The sequence below is a fragment of the Euphorbia lathyris genome, chromosome 1 (genome assembly GCF_963576675.1).
Source record: "Euphorbia lathyris chromosome 1, ddEupLath1.1, whole genome shotgun sequence".
Lineage (NCBI taxonomy): Eukaryota > Viridiplantae > Streptophyta > Magnoliopsida > Malpighiales > Euphorbiaceae > Euphorbia > Euphorbia lathyris.
In genome coordinates, this window is record NC_088910.1 from 45340454 (window position 1) to 45361883 (window position 21430).

At 32.0% G+C, this 21430-nt stretch overlaps 2 protein-coding genes across 3 annotated transcripts; both read left to right on the forward strand.

The window, feature by feature from the left end:
• Nucleotides 1–9810: 9810 nt before the first annotated feature.
• Nucleotides 9811–11258, forward strand: LOC136235083 (carbonic anhydrase, chloroplastic-like). Its single transcript, XM_066024630.1, has 6 exons — nucleotides 9811–9819; nucleotides 9895–10011; nucleotides 10104–10157; nucleotides 10391–10476; nucleotides 10719–10824; nucleotides 10974–11258. The coding sequence occupies exons 2-6, from the start codon at nucleotides 9991–9993 to the stop codon at nucleotides 11139–11141; spliced, it is 435 nt and encodes a 144-aa protein (XP_065880702.1). The 5' UTR covers nucleotides 9811–9819; nucleotides 9895–9990; the 3' UTR covers nucleotides 11142–11258.
• A 5595-nt stretch (nucleotides 11259–16853) lies between these two features.
• On the forward strand, nucleotides 16854–19211 carry LOC136235154 (carbonic anhydrase 2-like). Of its 2 annotated transcripts, XM_066024806.1 has the most exons (9): nucleotides 16854–16872; nucleotides 16976–17068; nucleotides 17157–17303; nucleotides 17419–17449; nucleotides 17528–17644; nucleotides 17737–17790; nucleotides 18027–18112; nucleotides 18377–18482; nucleotides 18639–19211. In XM_066024806.1, the coding sequence occupies exons 2-9, from the start codon at nucleotides 17010–17012 to the stop codon at nucleotides 18804–18806; spliced, it is 768 nt and encodes a 255-aa protein (XP_065880878.1). In that variant the 5' UTR covers nucleotides 16854–16872; nucleotides 16976–17009; the 3' UTR covers nucleotides 18807–19211. The 2 variants fall into 2 exon arrangements, with proteins under 2 accessions (XP_065880878.1, XP_065880803.1); XM_066024731.1 differs by lacking the exon at nucleotides 16854–16872 and having other exon boundaries at nucleotides 16879–17068.
• Nucleotides 19212–21430: the final 2219 nt, after the last annotated feature.

The window sequence follows — 21430 nt, forward strand, 5'->3', positions numbered from 1 at the left end:
AAGAACAACGGCTTACTCATTCAAAACCTTCTACGGAGCAAGTGCTCATTGTATACTGCTTCATCAACAAAATAGTCCTCATATAATCATTGTGCACATTCTACACAATTTCGATCAACACATTTTCTACGATGTGTTAGTACAGATGATTGTGTTGCTTGTTGTAAGAAATATTGATCTATTTGTTCATCTGTTTCATTCCACAAATTTTCAACAGCTTCCATTCTACTTTGAAAAAAAATTGTACTCATCCTCATGTGACATATTTTGCTTGAGTTTCTAAACAAAATGGGGTATATTGTTGGGGTTTGGTGTCCTATAGACAATTGTTGTATGATATAAACCAGTTGTAAATGAATCCTTCATTATCGTTTGTTAGTCATTAGGGTGCGCTAGGCTTAGATTGGAAAATAGTCAACTTTAAGCTCCATCTGCAACATATCAAGCACATGTAACCTGCATTCATCATTAGGGTCAGAAAAGTCTATAAGTATTTGATGAAAGGGAATTAAACTTTCTTGTACTTCCATCCATGAAAGAGCAACCCGGGACTTGCGTGGGGGAATCTTATCTGCACATTTTAGTAGGGACAAGACTTTTTATGCCTATAGTTCTCGGTATTATTGGCCTAATATGAGGAAATATGTAGCTTCTTACTTAGTAGAGAGGTGTTATGTGTGTCAACTGCTAAATGGCATGCTCAAAATACTGGTCTCTATATGCCATTATCGGTTCCAAAAACCATTTGGAAGGACCTTTCTATGGATTTAATATTGGGGCTTACGAACTCAAAAGGGAATGGACTCTATTGTTGTAGTGGTTGATCGACTTTCTAAAATGGCGCACTTTCTTCCATGTTGAAATGCTTCATCTATTTCTAAGCTTTTCTTTCAGGAGATTGTACGGCTACATGGGGTTCCGAAAAGTATTTTCTTCAATCGTGACACTAAATTCCTTAGCCACTTGTAGAGAACACTTTGGGATCTAATCGGCTCATCCTTGAAGTTTATTACCACCATCCATCCCCAGGCCGAAGGCCAAACGGAAGTTGTAAATCGAACTTTGGGTGACCTCTTGAGGAGTCTTTGTAGGGAGAAGCTGAAGACATAGGATTTTGCGGTTGCACAAGCAAATTCTCTTATAATGGAGTCACATATTCATGTATCAAAAGAAGTCACCCCTTTGAACTTGTGTATACCATAGTCCTTAACTGCATGCTTGATTTGATGAATATTCCAAAGGGAAACAAGAATAATGTGACCGCCAAAAAGTTAGCCTAAGAGATTCAACAAGTGTATGGGGAAGTTAGAGCTAGACTTAAGAAGAAGAATGACAATTTGAAGGCCAAAGTGGATGAGCACCATAAGGAGGTACAATTCGAAGTGTGTGTGTGTGGGGGGGGGGGGGGGGGGGGGGTGAAGTGATGCTTTATATCTGAGCAAGGAAAGACTAGAAAGTGCATCGAGTGACAAGCTTTGACTCCAAAAATGTGGTACGTTCAAGGTTGTGAAGAAGTTGAGCCCGAATCCATACCATGTGGCACTTTTTTAAGGGAAAGTTCTCTTTCATTCATTATAAAAAAAATTAAGTTCGTTTAAACGTGATGCACCCCTTTCTTATCAAACAAATGATTTGGGGTTAAGTTCCTTTAAAAAAGGGAAGAATATTAATTAAAAATAGGAATTGAAGTCTTAAGGAATGTGCATGGCTTAAGGAAGATGAAAACTAAAACATGAGCATGAGTTAAGGAAGCTAGTCTTATGTTTTTTTTTTTTGCTTGTATTTCTTACTCTTTTTTCATTCCATTTATGCTAACTAGTCCCTCTATTCCCTTGGGTTTATTTCTCTTTTGGTCATTCTAATTTTATTTAATTGTAAATTTACTTTTATATTCTATTTTCTTGTCTTTTATGCTTTTTAAGTGTGGATTTTAGCTAATTTTGCTCTTATAATTTAGGGAGTATAAATTCACATATATCTTTGTTAGAAAAAATGAATCAAAATTGCAATATTTTGTTTGAAGAATAGAATTAGGGTTTGTAATCCAAATTGAGAATTTTCTTTAATTCCTTCAAGCTGGACTTATAAATTTCTTTACGGTTAAAATTAACAGGCTTTTCCTCTCTCCATCAGATTATGGTTAAACATAGCACAGAAACTCATATAGTCAATACAACAGATAATGCCTCTCAAACATGGCCGGAAGAGAAGCGAACAACTAGTAAAGAGACAACCCATCGACGATCAGTCACGGCTAGTAACAACTCTCCATTTGAGTATTCAGTTCAGTTCGACCGACGGGCCTTTAATAAAAAAAATATTATCCTATATATATATATGCCATAGCTAATGAGGGTTGGTCCGAGTGGTAAGGCGTTGAATCTCTGCTTGACAGGTTTGAGGTTTGATTCTCCACTCCGTCAAAATTTAACCCTCATTGGTAGGTTACCTGTAAATTCCACTTGTCGAAATCTGTGGTTTGCCCCGTGGGTAGACTTTTTGTAACAAAAAAAAATATTTGCCACAACCTAATTTGGATTATAAGGTATTTTCAGAAAAGAGCAATAAATAAGCATATTTAAACAAAAATAAGCATTTGGTGGCACATGTTTCATGATTCTACATTCCAATGGTTGATCCAAGATAAACTCTTAGAGATATTCTATAGACGGACAATAAAACAATAACTTCACCCTATCCATTTTGTCTCACTACACCTTTACAACCCAAACAAACAACCTATAGTCACCCAGAAACCTTATTATATATACTTCTTAGTCAATAAGTTCATGCCCGATAGTTTAAGGCATTCAAATATATTTACAAAGTATTTTCACCAAAAAATATATTTACAAAGTATTCATATTTTATTGATTAAATATTAGTATGATAGTAAATTATTGGCTTGATATATGAATGACATGATGCTCCAGTCATATAATATAATTCCACGTCACAGACTTCTCCGTACTCTTGGAATGCAAACTTACACGCCCTAAAACAACATATTGTAGGCTAGAAAAGTAGATCTGGAAATTACCGTGTTCGAGTAGTGTCATTTCGGGTTCCTGTTAAAAAGAGAAAACTCAAACCCAACCCAAAAACTTTTCGTGTCATAGTCGTGTTAACCTGTTCGGGTTAGTGTCGATTTCGTGTTGTGTTTTTGGGTTATATGTAATTTTGTTATGCATATACATTAATGATAACTTTTAAAAATATTAGAGGATATGGTACTATTTTTAAATAATTTATGTCATTTTTAGATTAATATGTTAACACTAACCATCTAAAAATCTGATAATATCATCATATTAGAGGGTCATGTAAGTGTTTATAACAACTTAGAAGGTTCAAATCATATTTTCAAGTAATAATTATAATTTTATTATCTTTATTAATAAATTGTCATACAAAAACACGAGAGAATATAAAAATAATTTTAAACATTCGTATCATTTTCGGGTTAGCTTATCAACCCTAACCGAACCTAAAAATTTGCATATCAATTTCGTGTCAGCCCAAAAATTACAAATTACCTACTAAGCTAAACTCAAACATTAAAATTACATATCGATTTTGTGTAGTGTGTACTTTTACCACCTCTAAAAGAAGGTGACAGATCTAGAAATTCCTAAAGGAACAACACCGGTAACAAAAAAACAGAACGATGAGAGGAGAGAAGATATTAGGATTTATTTTAGAATGTTAATATTTCATTTCTATTTTGTTTTTCAAATCTAAAAATAATGATGACAATTTTGGGATGAAATAATTAAGGGCGTAGAAAACTGAAAATGGAGCCTTATTCTACTTATTGGAAATTTGGGTATACTGATTAAAAATCAAACGAAACAAAAGAGGTTGTTGGATATATAAAATAATTAAAATATTATTTATAATAGGAAAAATTACAAAAATAAACATTGTGGTTACACCTGTTATTGATCAATAAATATGTGGTTTAAAAGTTTGTAAAATGGTACCTTGAAGTTCATTCCGTTAGCAAACACATACCAAATTGACTAACAGTGTTAAAAGTTAAAGGGAAAAAAAGTTAATTTGATCCTTATATTTATTTATTTTATAAATTAACCCCTTTATTATCTAATTATCACAAACAACCTCCAAAATAAAAAATAAAAATCAAATACACCATTTTCTCCATTTGCTTCAATTTTTTATTTTTCTTCTTCTTCCTCTTTGTTAATTTCTCACTCTAAAATCAGAATTTCATCTTCTCTATACATGTGATGATCTCTGATGGTAAATTAAGAATTTCGGATATGAAGAATTTACTATAATGTCATCATTTCAGTTTTCTTTTTGGACTTTTTGATTTCTGTCTTTATACAATGTTCTTCCATGGAAAATAAAAACTCCTTGTTTTAAAAAAAAAAAGGTAAAGTCCTTCTTCAACTTGCAGGTTCACCTTATTTTGCCCTTTCTTCCTCGTCAAAACTTCTTATCCAATTTTTCCACCTGAGATTTCCTGTGCGCCTCCATTTTGATTATTCTTGTTGCTTCTTTGGGTCAACATAAAACAGTTTCCGTTTATTTCATTAATTAATTAATTTTTAAGTAATCCTGACAGATGTTATAAATCAATGGATAATTAATTTATTAATCCTTATATTTTGACAAAACATACTGTTTAGTTCTTGTATTTTCAAAAATACATGATAAGGTCTCTAAACTTTTTCTCGATGAATTGTTTCGTCCCTAACGCTTTTCTCGGTGAACTATTTAGTCCCTACCGTTAGACTCTCATGAAGATTCTGTTAGTCAATTTGGATTTGAGTCAAAATCTATTTAAAATAAAAATGTAATGTGTTTCCACCTTCAATTTGAGCAAGAAGAGTTAGCGAGAGAGATTTGAGTCGATTTCTACCTTCAATTCAAACAGGAAGAGTGAGCATGAGTGATTCGATTATGAGTTAGGGATTCAATCTTTTCTCCATTTTTTTGTGAGTGCAAGTTGTGAGAGAAAGACTTAGAGATGTGAATTGCTTTTGACTGATAAATAGTAAATGGTAATTTAGTTATTTCCGAATTCATGAAAGGTAAAAAATCTAACAAACAGGCGAAAATACTAAACAGTTCACCGAGAAAAAGTTTAGGGACCTTACCGTGTGTTTTTAAAAATACAGAGACTAAACAGTGTGTTTTGTCAAAATATAGAGACTAATAAATTAATTACCCTAAATCAATTGATGTTTGGGCTTATCTTAAAATTGATAAAATAAGGGACGAGACTCTTGCTGCTAACGGCAATCAAATTGTTGCCGTATTTACCAAATAAGGGATTTTTCTGTATTTTAGAGAGAAAAATTCAATTGATTTTAGAGAGAGAAATTAATAAGGAGGAGAGAGAAAGATAGTTTATTTAATTTTATTTTTTATTTTGGGGTTTGTTTGTGATAATTAGATAATAATGAGATTAATTTATAAAATAAATAAGGGTAAATTCCAAAAAAAAACCTCTGTGGTTTGATGTTGTTCCAAAAAAACTCTTGTGGTTTATTATTACAAAAAAGGACTGTGGTTTGCGCCGTTACCCGAAAAACAGAAATGGGCTTAACACCGTTAATTTGCTGACGTGGCACAGAGGTAGAGTTGGAAATTCGATTTTTTTTTATTTTTTCTCTCTCCTCTTCTTCTCCTTCTTCTCCTTCTTCTTCCTCCTTCTCCTTCTTCTTCTTCTCTCCTCCTCCTTCTTCTTCTTCTTCTTCTTCTTCCTTCTTCCTTCTTCTTCTACCTTTTTTTTTCTTTTTTTTAAGTTTCGAAATTTTTTCCAGAATTCCAGATTTCCGACGGAAATCTGGAAATTTCCGTCGGAAATCTGGAAAATTTCCAGATTTCAGGAGAAATCTTCTCTTTCTTTTTTGTCAATCTCTTCGGTCCGTAATTCATACAAAGAACCACTTTACAAATAGACCTCTATAATAATTAAAAAAAAATGAAAACAAAACCTACGTGTCCACCAAAAAGAGCTGATTCTCGTGAATTTCATTAGAGGAAAAAAGGAAACAACAGTAATAGTATAACCTAAAATAACGGTTTCTTATATCTTAATACATCCACTGATTTATAAAATTGAACTGGAGACAAAAAATAAGAAGGAAAAAAGAAATTAACCAAACAAATCAAAGTCTGGGAATAATCCTAAAGCTTCAATTCTTCCCACCGGAAAAAATAAACTTGAAATCGATAAAAGAAAAGCGATGATCAAGAACATGAAGGCCATTAATTTGGATAGGATTTCACATACCGTCAATAAGAAAAATTTAGAGAGATTGTAAGCACCGGAGAATTTTCAAAAAATAAGAAAAGTATCCTTCCCTTCCCGTGAAAGAGAATGGCGATTCCGTAGGGTCGAACAAGGTGCGCTTTTTCGGAAGGAATTGACAGAGAATGAGAGTTTAGGCGGAAAAGATTATGGTATATTATTGGCCTTTTTCTTTTGTTTATTAATTATGTTGGTTTTGTAAGGCATATTGATAAAAAAAATGTTTAGGTTTTTGGCAAGTAGTATATTTCTAAAGTTTTTTTTATTTGTTTCCTTTTGATTTCTGTCTGGAAATTTCCAAATTTCTGGAAATTTTCCAGAAATCTGGAATTTTCCAGATTTCTGGAAAATTTCCAGAAATCTGGAAATTTCCAAAACTTTTTTTTAAAAAAAAGAAGTAGAAGAAGAATGAGGAGGAGGAAGAAGAAGAAGAAGAAGAAGAAGAAGGAGGGGGAAGAAGAATAAGGAAGAATGAGAAGAAGAAGGAAGAAGAATGAGGAGAAGAAGGAGGAGGAGGAGAAGAAGGAAGAAGAAGAAGGAGGAGAAGAAGAAGGAGAAGGAGGAAGGAGAAGAAGAGGAGAGAGAAAAAATAAAAAAAAAATTCGAATTTCCAACTCTACCCCTGTGCCACGTCAGCAAATTAACACCGTTAAGCCCATTTCCGTTTTTCGGGTAACGGTGCAAACCACAGTCCTTTTTTTTTGTAATAACAAACCACAAGGGTTTTTTTGGAACAACATCAAACCACAGGGTTTTTTTTTGGAATTTACCCAATAAATAAATATAAAGACAAAATTAACTCTTTTTCCTTTGACTTTTAACACCGTTAGTCAATTTGGTAGGTGTTTGCTAACGGAATGAATCTCAATTTACCATTTTGTAAATTTTTAAATCACGAGAGTGCAATTAAAAATAGATAGGTTTAAAGCACCTTTTGGCCCTTGACCTATCCAAAATTTGTGCATTTGGCCCCTGATCTATTATTTGATCACATTTGGCCCATGACCTATCAAATTAGATAAAATTCAACCCATATTGAATGGAAAATTAACTTTGTTAGAAAATTATCAGCAATCACCAATACAAAAACGACACATGACACATAAATAAAATTAATTTTCAACTAGAGATGACAATAGTAACTATTTTACACAGTAAAAAAAATCCTAAAAACTTTTCTAGTGTTCCAATAAAGTGAAAATTAATTTTATTTATGTGTCATATGTCATTTTTGTATTGGTTACTGCCGTTAATTTTTCAACACATTTAATTTTTCATTCAATATGGGTTGGATTTTATCTAATTTGATAGGTTAGGGGCCAAATATGACCAAATAATAGGTCAGAGGCCAAATGCACACATTTTGGATAGATCAAGGGTCAAAAAGTACTTTAAGCCAAATAGATATAACCAGAAGGTTTATTTTTATGTTTTTTCTTTATAATATGATTCATCATTAGAGTGAGAATATATGTTGTAATTATCAAATATTTCTACATTTATTGGGTATGCTTTTGGCCAAATTAATTCATGTCTTATTCGCATCCAATTCAAATTTAATCATTTTAAAGCAATTTATTAGAATTTTGGACACAAAAACAGAATTAATCATTAACGGAGAAGTGTTTTTTAACAATTGCAAAACTAAAGGGGCATATCGACTAAGGGGATAAAATGATTTTTTAACAGTGACGAAACCGTGATACTAGGAGAGGCTCTAGATCCGCAATTGGCCACGGATAGAGTTTGAGGGAACCCCGGCGACCAAAGGATTTTTGCACCTGAGCTCCTCATGGGCCTTACCCACACTATAAGCCAAGCAAGTTTTTGAACGCATTTAATTTATCGGATAAGTATACTCCTATGTATTTTTCTATACCATCTGGTATCTTAAGTCGATAGTATAAACTATAATTCAGATTCGAGCGAATAGGTCACTCTCGATAAGAAAATCTCTCCCACCAAACATATAAAGCAGTACAATTGCATTCTCATTCTCATAATTCGAACTCTAATTGAATGATTAATTACCTAATATAAAAACTTAACTACCTAAACTATATATTTGGTGGTGATAAGCATGAACCATTTATTAATCATGAAGCAAACACATGTTTTAAACATTGTTGTAGTAATATGCATGGACCCAAAGTGAGAGTCTACATATATAGAATTAGAATATATTGAAGAATCATTTTGTTTTTGGATAGATATACATGAAGAATCTTGAAATAATTAGGACGTACTTATCATATAATTAAGGGCTTAATATAACATTTTTCCCTTGAACTTGTCCAAAATATTTGATTGGCCTCCTGATCTTTTAAAGTGTGTTGATAGCTCCTGAATTTGCATGAAATGTTCATTTAGCCCTCCCGAACTTGCGTAAAATGTAATCAATTAATCACTTGGTTGCAAAAAAAAAAGTTAAATGTAGAATATGTATCGTACACGTCTTATATTGTTATAACATAATTCATAAAATAGATTAAAAATGAAGTTATTACTTGCTCAACTATAAAAATTGTCTTCTCTAATATTAGAATTGTATACCCCGACCTTGATCGTTTTACTTTTTTAAAGACGTATGCAATATATCTTCCGCATTTAATTTACTTTTTTTTTCCAACCGAATGATTAATTGATTACATTTTATGCAAGTTCAGGAGGTTAACTGAATATTTTATGCAAGTTCTGGATGCTATTGAGACATTTCGAAAGTTCATGGAACCAATAAAGTTTTTTGGACAATTTCAAGGATAAATGATATATTAAGCCTATAATTAAGTGCATTTTAGTTGTTTTTCACGTTAATAAGGTTCCCAATAAATTAATTTTTTAAGAACACCAAAAAGAAACTATAAATAAGGGCTTAAATTTCTTACATTAGACATATACATCTCAACTAATTATCAATTAAGGTTTGAGTTTGGTCTCTTACATTTCTCGGTTTCTTTCTCTCTACTTTTCTCATTTACTTAATTAATTTGTATTTTGTATAATAAATCTATTGAATTATATCAGAAAGCTAATTAAGAAGAGCATATATATATATATATATATATATATATATATATATATATATATATATATATATAATGGCTAAGCAATCATCAGAGCAGATGATTATTGAAGAATTCAAGAAGCTTCTCAATGGGTAAGAGTTCAATACATACATTTAAAAAAAGTTAGAAATTCAAGGTTTAATATAAATATAATAAATTAAATTTGTTGGATGCAGAAAAGAGGAAGAGTCGGAAAAGGCAGTTGTAGAAGCTAAAATTGAGAAGCTGATTGATGTGCTAAGGTTCCGGGGATTGGAGGAATATCCTTTCGATCCAATTGAAAGGATTAGAAGAGGATTTTGTTACTTCATTAACAACATATATGAGTACGATGATTTTATTACATTTTAATACGGCTTCATATATCCGTAGCCTTCTGTAGTTGTCTAAAAAAGTGCTTGTTTCTCTATAATGACATTTTTATTAATTTGTTGCAGCCCTATAGTGACAGAAGGGCAGCATCCAAAGGTAGCACATAATTAAAAAGTTAATTAGAAATGAAATGAATGATTAAGATAATAATTAGAAGTGATTATGGTACAGTTTCTGGTATTTTCGTGCTCGGACTCAAGAGTTAGTCCATCTAATGTCCTCTGCTTTCAACCTGGTGAAGCTTTTATCGTTCGAAATATTGCTAATATGGTTCCGCCCTTTAACCAGGTTAATTTAATTATTAATTATTAATTGTTGATTAATATTATAACTATGGTAATAATTTATTGATAATATGTAATTGTTGGTGTATATGGCAGTTAAGGTATTCTGGAGTTGGAGCAACCATCGAATATGCAGTTAGTGAATTAAAGGTGACCATCATCACTAGTATAATTATAATTTTATTAGACTTAATATATAAGAGGTTCTCATATTTGTCTTGAAATGGTTACAGTAATTCTTGTTTAAAGCCATTATTGACCATGTGAAATGGTTACAGTAATTCTTTTAATCTGTGCACTTGTTTCAAGTGATACAAATTTTATCTTGTCCACTATTTTCGATATTCATTTGTGTTATCGCTAAATAGAAAAGACTTTTGTAGGTCGAGAACATCCTGATAATTGGACACAGTGGTTGCGGTGGTATAAAAGCTCTTATGAATCTTCCTGAGGATGGTTCCACTTCCAAGTAAGGCTTCTACATATGCATAATATAATATGTTAGTGAAATAATTAATAAAACATAATTTATTAATACATATATAAGAGGTATAATGGTGATTGCACGAAACTATAAGATTGAGATACGAATATCATTAAAACTTTCATGTCATTAAATCCAATACTTTGTTTTTATTTTTTATTATTTATCAAACAATTTTATCATTCAGACAATTTGTGCATAATTGCCAAAATTATTGATGTGCACAGTGATTTCATAGATGATTGGGTGAAGATTGGTTTACCTGCAAAGGCCAAAGTTTTGGCAGAACATGGCGATCTGGACTTCAGTGAACAATGCAAGATATGTGAAAGTGTAATAAACACTATCTGTCATCCCTTCATTTTTTTTTCCAAATTAAACTAAAATTATAAAATTTTAGAGAAGTTATTATTAAATTTAACTATCGATTTAAACTTTTGGTTGAAATGACTGATTGACATCCAATTATAATTTGAATGCAGGAGGCAGTGAATTTCTCACTGGTAAACTTACAGAGCTACCCATATGTTAAGGCAGCAATGGCATACCAAAATATAAGACTATGGGGTGCTTACTATGATTTTTACAACAAAAATTTTAAGCTCTGGGAAGTCAAGTATCAGACTGATTATATTCCAATTATATGCTGATAATCAAGGCTCGGGTGACCGGGAGTCATGGATCTCTTGCCCTGAGGAGAAATAAAAAAAATAATAAACTTATCGACGGATATTTCCATCGTAAATGTATAATTTTCGTCAAAGTTTCTTAAGAATCTATAAGGATGTGGCTTCATTGATAGAATCTGCGACAGAATTACCTGTCGGTGATGCTTGATCCAAAAAAATACGTACTTTTCAACATATGTTCATCGGTTAACCCCGAGAAATTGTTTCTATTTCTGGCTCTATGTTTGTGTATGTATGTAATAATTTGTAAGTTCTCATAAATTCTGGTATATAATATCAGAATTAAATAAAACAACTTGCTTGTATGATATGTAAATGTGCTATTTGTATGTATGGTCATTTTCCTTTTACAATAAAGGTATTTCATGTCATAGTAATGGATATAATGGATATAATCATGATAATATATATATCCCTTCCTTTTAGATCAATATATTGTTATTTTCCATTGTGGTGCTAATGTATGGTTCGCAATTATCGCTCTAAGGACTTTTTTATTATCTCAAAGTCTAGCGTAGTAATGGCAGGCTATGAAAAGACAGTTCACGTGTGAACTAGCAAAAACGTTAATATGAAAATAGCTTCATTTCTTTAGGTGGGAAAACCCTAAAGAGCTTTTAAAAAATGCAAATGGGGGTGGGGGGGGGGAGATCTGATATAGCATGATATAAATAGGCCCAACCAAATCAGTAAAATGGGCTTACATCATGGGCCTACGCTAAATCAAGCTAAAAAGCTACAACCTGCAACAATGGAGGACTTCAGATGACAGCTTAACCAGCTTAACTAACTGGACATGTGGATCAATGGATGATTCGGATCTCAAAGATACACTTCCTTTCCATAAAGCACGTCGTATATTAGGGAATGATGAAAAGGAAAATGAGGTTGAATCCACTGAGAAGCCTACACGTGGAAATGAGCATAGCCCAATCCAATCAGAAGCTTGCATATGGAAAGTACATAACACTTTAGGTACATAAAAAAAATCTCTATAAATAGGCTCAGAGATATGACACAAGGTACATACACATCCATTCTCCCACTTTCATATTGCTTTCAAATTATCACTTTCTTCAAAGTACTTTACTAACTTAAGCATCAAAGAGGAGACGGGGATTCTGGCCCCTCCTTGACTATTTGTTATTAATTGAGGTGGTCTACAGACTAATTAAAAGTGTTGTTCATTATTAAAGACATCATTAGGTATTCATTCATCTTGTATACAGATCACCAAGCCTTAAAGTATTTGGGAAGTCAAAAGTAACTCTAGAGTACCATACATGCTAGGTGGTCTCCTTTTATGGATAAGTTCCCTTATAAAATTATTCACAAAACCAGTCAACAAAACCAGGTAGCATATGTTTTGAATAGAAGGGTGAACTTGTTAAAGACAATAGCTCTTGACGTTAGTCATTTGAACACTTGAGGAATGACTATAAAGAAGATTCAGACTTTAAGTCTATGAGTGAAGTGTTCCAATCAAGGAGGTGAGGGCGACTACTAACTACTATTTGTGTGATAGGTATTTGATGACAGGAAATTAAAATTTCTTGTACTTCCATCCGTGAAAGAGCAATTCGGGACTTGTGTGGAGGAAGCTTATCTAGGCATTTTGGTAAGGACAATACTTTTTATGCATCTAGTTCTCGGTATTATTGGTCTAAGGTGAGGAGAGATGTAAGTTATTACTTAGTAAAGAGGTGTTATGTGTGTCAACTACTAAATGGCATGCTCAAAATACAAGTCTTTATATGCCATTATTGGTTCCAAAAAACTATTTGGAAGGACCTTTCTATGAATTTAATGTTGGGGCTTACAAGAACTCAAAATGGAATGGACTCTATCGATGTAGTGGTTGATCGAATTTCTAAAATGACGCACTTTCTTCTATGTTGAAATGCTTCGTCTATTTCCAAGCTTTTCTTTTAGGAGACTGTACAGCTATATGGGGTTCCGGAAAGTATTTTCTTCGATTATGACACTAAATTCCTTAGTCACTTTTGGAGAACACTTTGGGATCTATTCGGTTCATCCTTGAAGTTTAGTACCACCATCCATCTCCAGGTCGACGATATAATGAAAGTGGTAAATCAGACTTTGGGTGTTAATGAGTCTTTGTAGGGAGAAGCCGAAGACATGGGATTTTGCGGTTGCACAAGCGAAGTTCTCATATAATGGAGTCACTCATTCGTGTATTGAAAGAAGTCACCCTTTGAACTTGTGTATATCAAAGTCCTTAACTGCATGCTTGATTCGGTGAATATTCCAAAAGGAAACAAGAACAATGTGACCACCAAAAAGTTAGCCTAAGAGATTCAACAAGTGCATGGGTGAAGTTATCGTTAGACTTAAGAAGAAGAATGCCAAATTGAAGGCCAAAGTGGATGAGCACCGTATGGAGGTACAGTTCGAAGTAGGGGGGAATGAAGTGATGATATATTTGAGCAAGGAAAGACTAGAAAGTGCATCGAGTAGCAAGCTTCAACCCTAAAAATGTGGTATGTTCAAAGTTTTGAAGAAGTTAAGCCCAAATGCATACCATGTGACACTTTTTTTTGGGCAAGATTTCCCCTTCATTCATTATGAAAGATTTAAATTCGTTTAAACTTGATCCTCCCTTTCCTTACCAAACAAATGGCTTGGGGCCAAGTTCCTTAAGAAGGGGAAATGATCCGTATATCCATTTGATTGAAAACAGGAGTTGAAGTCTTAAGGAATTTGCATGGCTTAAGGAAGTCAAAACTGGACAAGGATGAAAACTAAGGCATGAGCATGAGTTAAGGAAGCTAGTCTTCTTCTGCTCTCTCTCTTTTTCTTTCTTACTCCTTTCTCACATCATTTATGCTCTCCAGTCCCTCTATTCCCTTGGATTTATTTCCGTTTTGATCATTCGAGTTTTATTTAATTGTAATTTTACTTTTAAATCCTATTTTCTTGTCTTTTATTCTTTTTAACTGTGAGATTTTAACTAATTTTGCTGTTATAATTTAGGGAGTATAAATTCACCTTTTTCTTTGTTAGAGAAACATTTTTTGTAAATCAAAATCTCAGATTTCTTATTTGAAGAACAAAATTAGGGTTTGTAACCCAAATTGAGAATTTTCTTTAATTCCGTTGGATTTATAAATTTCTTTAGGGTTAAAATCAACAGGCTTTTTCTCTCTCCATCAGATTATGGTTAAACATAACAGAGAAACTTATATAGTCATCATTGTCAAGTACAACAGAAAATGCCTCTCAAACATGCCCGGAAGAGAAAGCGAACAACCAGGAAAGAGACAACTGACGATCAATCACGGCCAGCAGCAGCTCTCCATTTGAATATTCAGTTCATTTCCAGGGGACTAATTAATAAATGAAATATTATCCAACATATATATGCCACAACCTAATTTAATTTTGATTATTAGGTATTTTCAGAAAAGAACAATAAATAAATAAAAGCATATTTAGAGAAAAATAAGCATTTGTGGCACATGTTCCATGATTCTACATTCCAATGGTTGATCCAAGGTAAACTCTTAGAGATATTCTACGGACGGACAATAAAACAATAAGTCCACCCTATCCATTTTGTCTTACTGCACCTTTACAACCCCAACAAGGAACCTACTCACAAATCTTATTTTACGTCTCAGTCAATAATTTCATGTCGATAGTTTAAGGCATTCAAATATATATTGACTATAACTAATTATAAAAGTATTAATATATTATTGATTATATACGATAATAAATTGTTGACTTTACGATATGAATGAATGTGATTCTCTAGTCATATAATACAATTTCTCGTCACCGACTTTCCCTTCGGAGTGCAAACTTACACACCCTAAAACAACACAGTTTTGGCTAGAGAAAGCGGCGGAACTAGAAATTCCCGAGGGGAGCAATACCGGTAAGAAAAAAGATGAATGATAAGAAGCGAGGAAGATATGAGAGATTTATTTTAGAATGGAGTTTTTACAAATTTTGGAGACGATGTTAATATTTTATTTTATTTTATTGTTTTTGAAATCCAAAAACAAATGAGGGCAATTTGGGATGAAATAATTAAGGGGTTTTGAAAACTGAAAATGGAAGCTTATTTTACTAATTGGAAATTTAGGTTTATTGATTAAAAATCAAACAATAAAAAAAATCTTGTTATAGAGGAGAGGTCATTGGATAAATAAGATAATTAAAATATTATTTATAATATGATCCATTAGAGTGATGACTATACACTAAAACCTATATAAATGAATATATTTGGATCCGTAAAATTATTATCTTATATGAGACTATTAATTTATTGATAAATTAATATTTTATTAATTTGTCCATAAATTAATATTTTTATAGAATACTTTTTATTTTGTTCATTATATTTCCCGAATTAAACAATTAATTTTTTTGGTAACTAAGAAAAGAAAATAAACAATTAATTAATGATGGTGCATTGTATCTAAGTTTATTAATCTTGTCAAAAATGAGTTTATTCATATTGGGTTGGCGCGATTGAAAAATATAAATTATATAACACATTTTTTTAATTAATAATTCTTTCTAGATCTCGAATTTAAGTTCTAGATGGTTCATCTAAACGGTGTCTCGAATCGAAAAATCGGACAAACTAAAAAAAATAGTAATTCTTTTAAATTTATTGGATAAGTATCCTCATATATATATTTCTCCATCAAGAGAGAAAATATGTAGGGATCATTTTTTTTTTTTGTTTAACTATCTAGTATGTTAAACCGATAGTTCATATTAATTCAAATTCGAGCCAATTGAGAAGAAAATCTCTCCCACCAAACCTATATATTAATCACAACCAATGTTGTAAAAGTCAGTCAAGTCGGTGACTAATTAGCCGATATATCAGTGATTTTTACACGACTCAATTTTGTATAACTGGTCGGCATAAGTCGGGAGTCCGATTTTTTTCCATTCAAATCGAGTTAAATCGGACAAGTCGGGTTAGACGGAAAAATAAACCGGTTTAGGCGGAAAAAATCCGCTGAAACGGGTTTAAATCGGTTCAATTTATAAATTACAATTAGTAAAAAATAATACAAGTTATCAGTAGGTAGTATGCAATACTCAGTGCCTTTTCCCGTCAAATTGGCGAGACATCATTATATAATATTTATTATTATTATTTTTAGATAGTATAATTTATATTTTAAATTTGTTTATATAATATTTATTTAATATAAATTTAAAAGATAAAAAAATACACATGCGATTAATTTTTGGAGGTCTTATTGGCTCGACTAGCACCTAGCAACTTTTACAACAGCATTCACATTTTCAGAATTCGAACTCTGATGGAATGGTTAATTACCTATCTAGTAATTTAACTAGGAAAAAAACAACATATTTGGTGGTGATAAGCATGAAGCATTTGTTAATGATGAAGCAAACACATGTTTTAAACATTGTTGTAGTAATATGCATGGAGCCAAAATGAGAGTCTTACATTACATATATAGAATTAGAATATACGAAGGACCATTTTGTTTTTGGATAGATATACATTATGAATCTTGGAATTATTAGGTACGTACTTATCATATAATTAAGTGCATTTTAGTTGTTGTTCACGTTAATAAATTAATGTTTTAAGGACACCAAAAAGAAACTATAAATAAGGGCTTAACTTTCTTACATTAGACATATGCAACTCAACTAATTATCAATTAAGGTTTGAGTTTGATCTCTTACATTTCTCGGTTTCTTTCTCTCTACTTTTCTCATTTACTTAATTAATTTGTATTTTGTATAATAAATCTATTGAATTATATCAGAAAGCTAATTAAGAAGAGCATATATATATATATAATGGCTAAGCAATCACCGGAGCAGATGATTATTCAAGAATTCAAGAAGCTTCTCAATGGGTAAGAGTTCAATACATACATTAAAAAAAAAAAAAAAAAAAATTCAAGTTTTAATATAAATATAATAAATTAAAATTGTTGGATGCAGGAAAGAGGAAGAGTCGGAGAAGACAATAGAAGCTAAAATTGAGAAGCTGATTGATGTGCTAAAGTTCCGAGGATCGGAGGAATGTCCTTTCGATCCAATTGAAAGGATTAGAAGAGGATTCTGTAACTTCATTAACAACATATATAAGTATGATGATTTCATTATATTAATTTTAATACGGTTGAATATATACATACCCCTCTGTAGTTGTCTAAAAAAGTGCTAGTTTCTTTATAATGACATTTTTATTAATTTTTTGCAGCCCTAGTGTGACAGAAGGGCAGCATCCAAAGGTACTACATAATTAAAAAATTAATTAGAATGATAATTAAAAGTATTAAGATATATAATTAGAAGTGATTATGGTACAGTTTCTGGTATTTTCATGCTCGGACTCGAGAGTTAGTCCATCTAATGTCCTCTGCTTTGAACCTGGTGAAGCTTTTATCGTTCGAAATATTGCTAATATGGTTCCGCCCTTTAACCAGGTTAATTTAATTATTAATTATTAATTGTTGATTAATATTATAATTATGGTAATAATTTATTGATAACATGTAATTGTTGGTGTACATGGCAGTTAAGGTATTCTGGAGTTGGAGCAACCATCGAATATGCAGTTAGTGAATTAAAGGTAACCATCATCACTAGTATAATTATAATTTTATTAGACTTAATATTTAAGAGGTTCTAGTCCGATTTCTCAACTTACTTATAATGCTATATCGACTTCTAAACATGTTTAAAGCCATTAATGGTTACATTAATTCTTTAAATTCCATGAACTTGTTTCAAGTGATACAAGTTTTATGTTGTTCAATATTTTCGGTGTTTATTTGTGATATCGCTAAGTAGGAAAGACATTTGTAGGTGGAAAACATCCTGATAATTGGACATAGTGGTTGTGGTGGGATAAAAGCTCTTATGAATCTTCCTGAGGATGGTTCCACTTCCAAGTAAGTCTTCTACATATGCATAATATAATATTTTAGTGAAATAATTAATAAAATTTTATTTTATTTTATTAATACATATATACTCGTGTTTGCACGAAACTATAAGATTGAGACACGAATATCTCAATTAAAACCTTTTCATATCATTAAATCCAATACTTTATTTTTATTTTTTTATTATTTATCAAATAATTTTATCATTCAACAATTTCGATATAATAAAACGTCTGGTGCATAACTGCCAAAAATTGTTGATGTGCACAGTGATTTCATAGATGATTGGGTGAAGATTGGTTTACCTGCAAAGGCCAAAGTTCTGGCAGAACATGGAGATCTGGACTACACTGAACAATGCAAGATATGTGAAAGTGTAATAAACACTATTTGTCCTCCCTTCATTTTTTCCAAATTAAACTAAAATTATAAAACGTTCGGGATTATAATAAAAGTTATTATTAAACTTAACTATCGATTTAAAGTTTTGGTTGAAATGACTGATTGACATCCAATTATAATTTGAATACAGGAGGCAGTGAATTTCTCGTTGGTAAACTTACAGAGCTACCCATATGTTAAGGCAGCAATGGCATACCAAAATATAAGACTATGGGGTGCTTACTATGATTTTTACAACAAAAATTTTAAGCTCTGGGAAGTCAAGTATCAGACTGATTATATTCCAATTATATGCTGATAATCAAGGCTCGGGTGATCGGGAGTCATGGATCTCTCACTCTGAGGAGAAATAAATAAAATTAAACTTATAGACGGATATTTCCGTCTAAATGTATAATGTTCGTCAAAAGTTTCTTAAGAATCTATAAGGATGTGGCTTCACTAATAGAATCTGCAACAGAACATCCCGTCGGTGATGCTTTATCCAAAAAAAAATATGTGCTTTTCAACATATGTTAATCGGGTTAACCTTGAGTAATTGTTTCTGGCTTTATGTTTGTGTATGTATGTAATAATTTGTAAGTTGTCATAAATTCTGGTATATAATATCAAAATTGAATAAAACAACTTGCTTGTATGATATGTAAATGTGCTCTTTGTATGTATGGTCATTTTCCTTTTGCAATAAAGATATTTCATGTAATATTAATTGATATAATCATGATAACATTTATCCTTTCCTTTTAGATCAATGTAGGGTTATTTTCCTTTACGGTACTAATTATTTGATATCTAATTTTCTCCATAATTGGATGATTTTTTTTTTGTTACAATGGTGAAAATAATTATATATTGCACCAAAGTTGTATTATGTATCATAATAAATTATATACAGATTATCTGATGCATCAATTGAATTTTGGAGATATCTCATTAGCCATTTAAATTTATTTATAACGATTTATTAACTCTCTAAACTTGCTTAAAACTGTCAGAAATAATAATAAAACTATTCTTTAGACTTTTACTGTGAACTTAAGTTTTAGTTCAATTTTTCCTTGACAAAATCTACTTAACTATTGACTATTTAAAGTGGTTACAATCATCTATTAGTATTCTAAATTTCTTTAAAGTAATATATATTTTAACGTGTTTAAATTTCTATTGTACGGACTTAGCATGCTGATAAAATATTTTTAAGTAAGTTAAAATGCTAATAGTACATCTTTGCAATCAAATAATTTAAACAAGTAGATAGAATCTCTGATATATTAAGTGAATTACTTTACCAAGCCATAAATTCTTACCCCTAGCCTCGGGAATTGACCGAACTACCATTTACCCAAAAATTGAAAAAAGACAAAACCTCTCAAATATCCTATACACTTTTCGATCAAATTCGGACTAGTTTTTGAACCAAATCATGGATCGTGACGGAGGACGAAAAGGGAAAGCCAAAATGGTACGATTTACGGTTTTCGTTTTTTGATTTAAGCTTGTGATTTGAATCTGTGGGTGAAATTTAAAATACGTCGGAATCGCAGTCGGGCGTATGAACATCACGCCCGACCAGTGGTTCCGGCGTATGAACATCACGCCCGACCAGTGGTGCGGGCGTGATAGCCAAACGCCTGAACCATAGGTCGGGCGTGATGTTCATACGCCCTAACCACTGGTCGGGTCGGGCGTTTGGCTATCACGCCCGCACCACTGGTCGGGCGTGATGTTCATACGCCCGCACCACTGGTCGGGCGTGATGTTCATACGTCCGACCTGTGGTTCCGGCATGATGTTCATACTCCTTAAGGTTTTTTTTTTTAAATATACAGTAAAACCTCTATATAGGAATACTCTATATAGGAATACTCTATATAGGAATAACCTCTATTTTGTTATAAAAAAACTCGGTCCCAACTTGGGCCAGTTATAAATAGGAATAACCTTCCAAACGTTATTTGTTATACACTTTTCAAGTCCCACCTTTAGAAACTATGCCTCTATATAGTAATAATTATACATTTATATGTGTATATATATATATATTAAGAATTCAAACTAAATTATAAAATATTTAAAAAAACTATTAAAATTATCTATGAGTTGGAAACAAATTAACTTGAAATTATAAATATTTAGTATTATCATTGATGTTTACATTTTTCCCATAAAACTCTTCCAATTATCTATATATTGAAAATCTGAACTCTAAATTGAAATTCTAAATATTTAATTTGTTCCATTAATGTCTATTGTTATACATTATATATAAATCATGCATGCCTATGATAAAAATTTAAAATTTATGTGTTGAGAAATTTTATTATATCAAACTCTATTTAGTAATAACCTCTCAATTGTTATACAAATAGCTCGGTCTCAAGTGTATTCCTATATAGAGGTTTTACTGTAGTTACATTTAAATTAATTTAGTGTAATTTATAATTTATATGTTACAATTTTAGATTAATTTAGTATAATTTTTTGTAGATAGAGCGGCCTACTATCGGGGGGAAATCCATTCCGTCATCTGCTCGTCGTCTAGATATGAACGACGAGAATGATACACCACGACATACGAGATTGCGTGGTATTGATATATCTGGTCGTAGGCGGAGAGGGGCTGCGACGGAGCAGGTGCGGAGGGATCCGATTGTGGATCAGCCCGATATTCGTGGATCAAAGGGGGCGACAGATTTTGATGACAGAGAACCTGATAGCGATTCTGTGGAGGACTACTTGGATGTGCTAGCCCAGGTGTTGCGACAGTCTATAGCTGCACGTGATCGCGAGGATGAGGATGTCGATGAGGATGTCGATGAGTAGCCGACCCCGGTTAGACAGCCGACCCAGTGCAGAGGAGGTCGCTTTGCGAGTGCAGGTATATTTGAGTATAATTTTATAACTTTAGTATAATTTTATAGT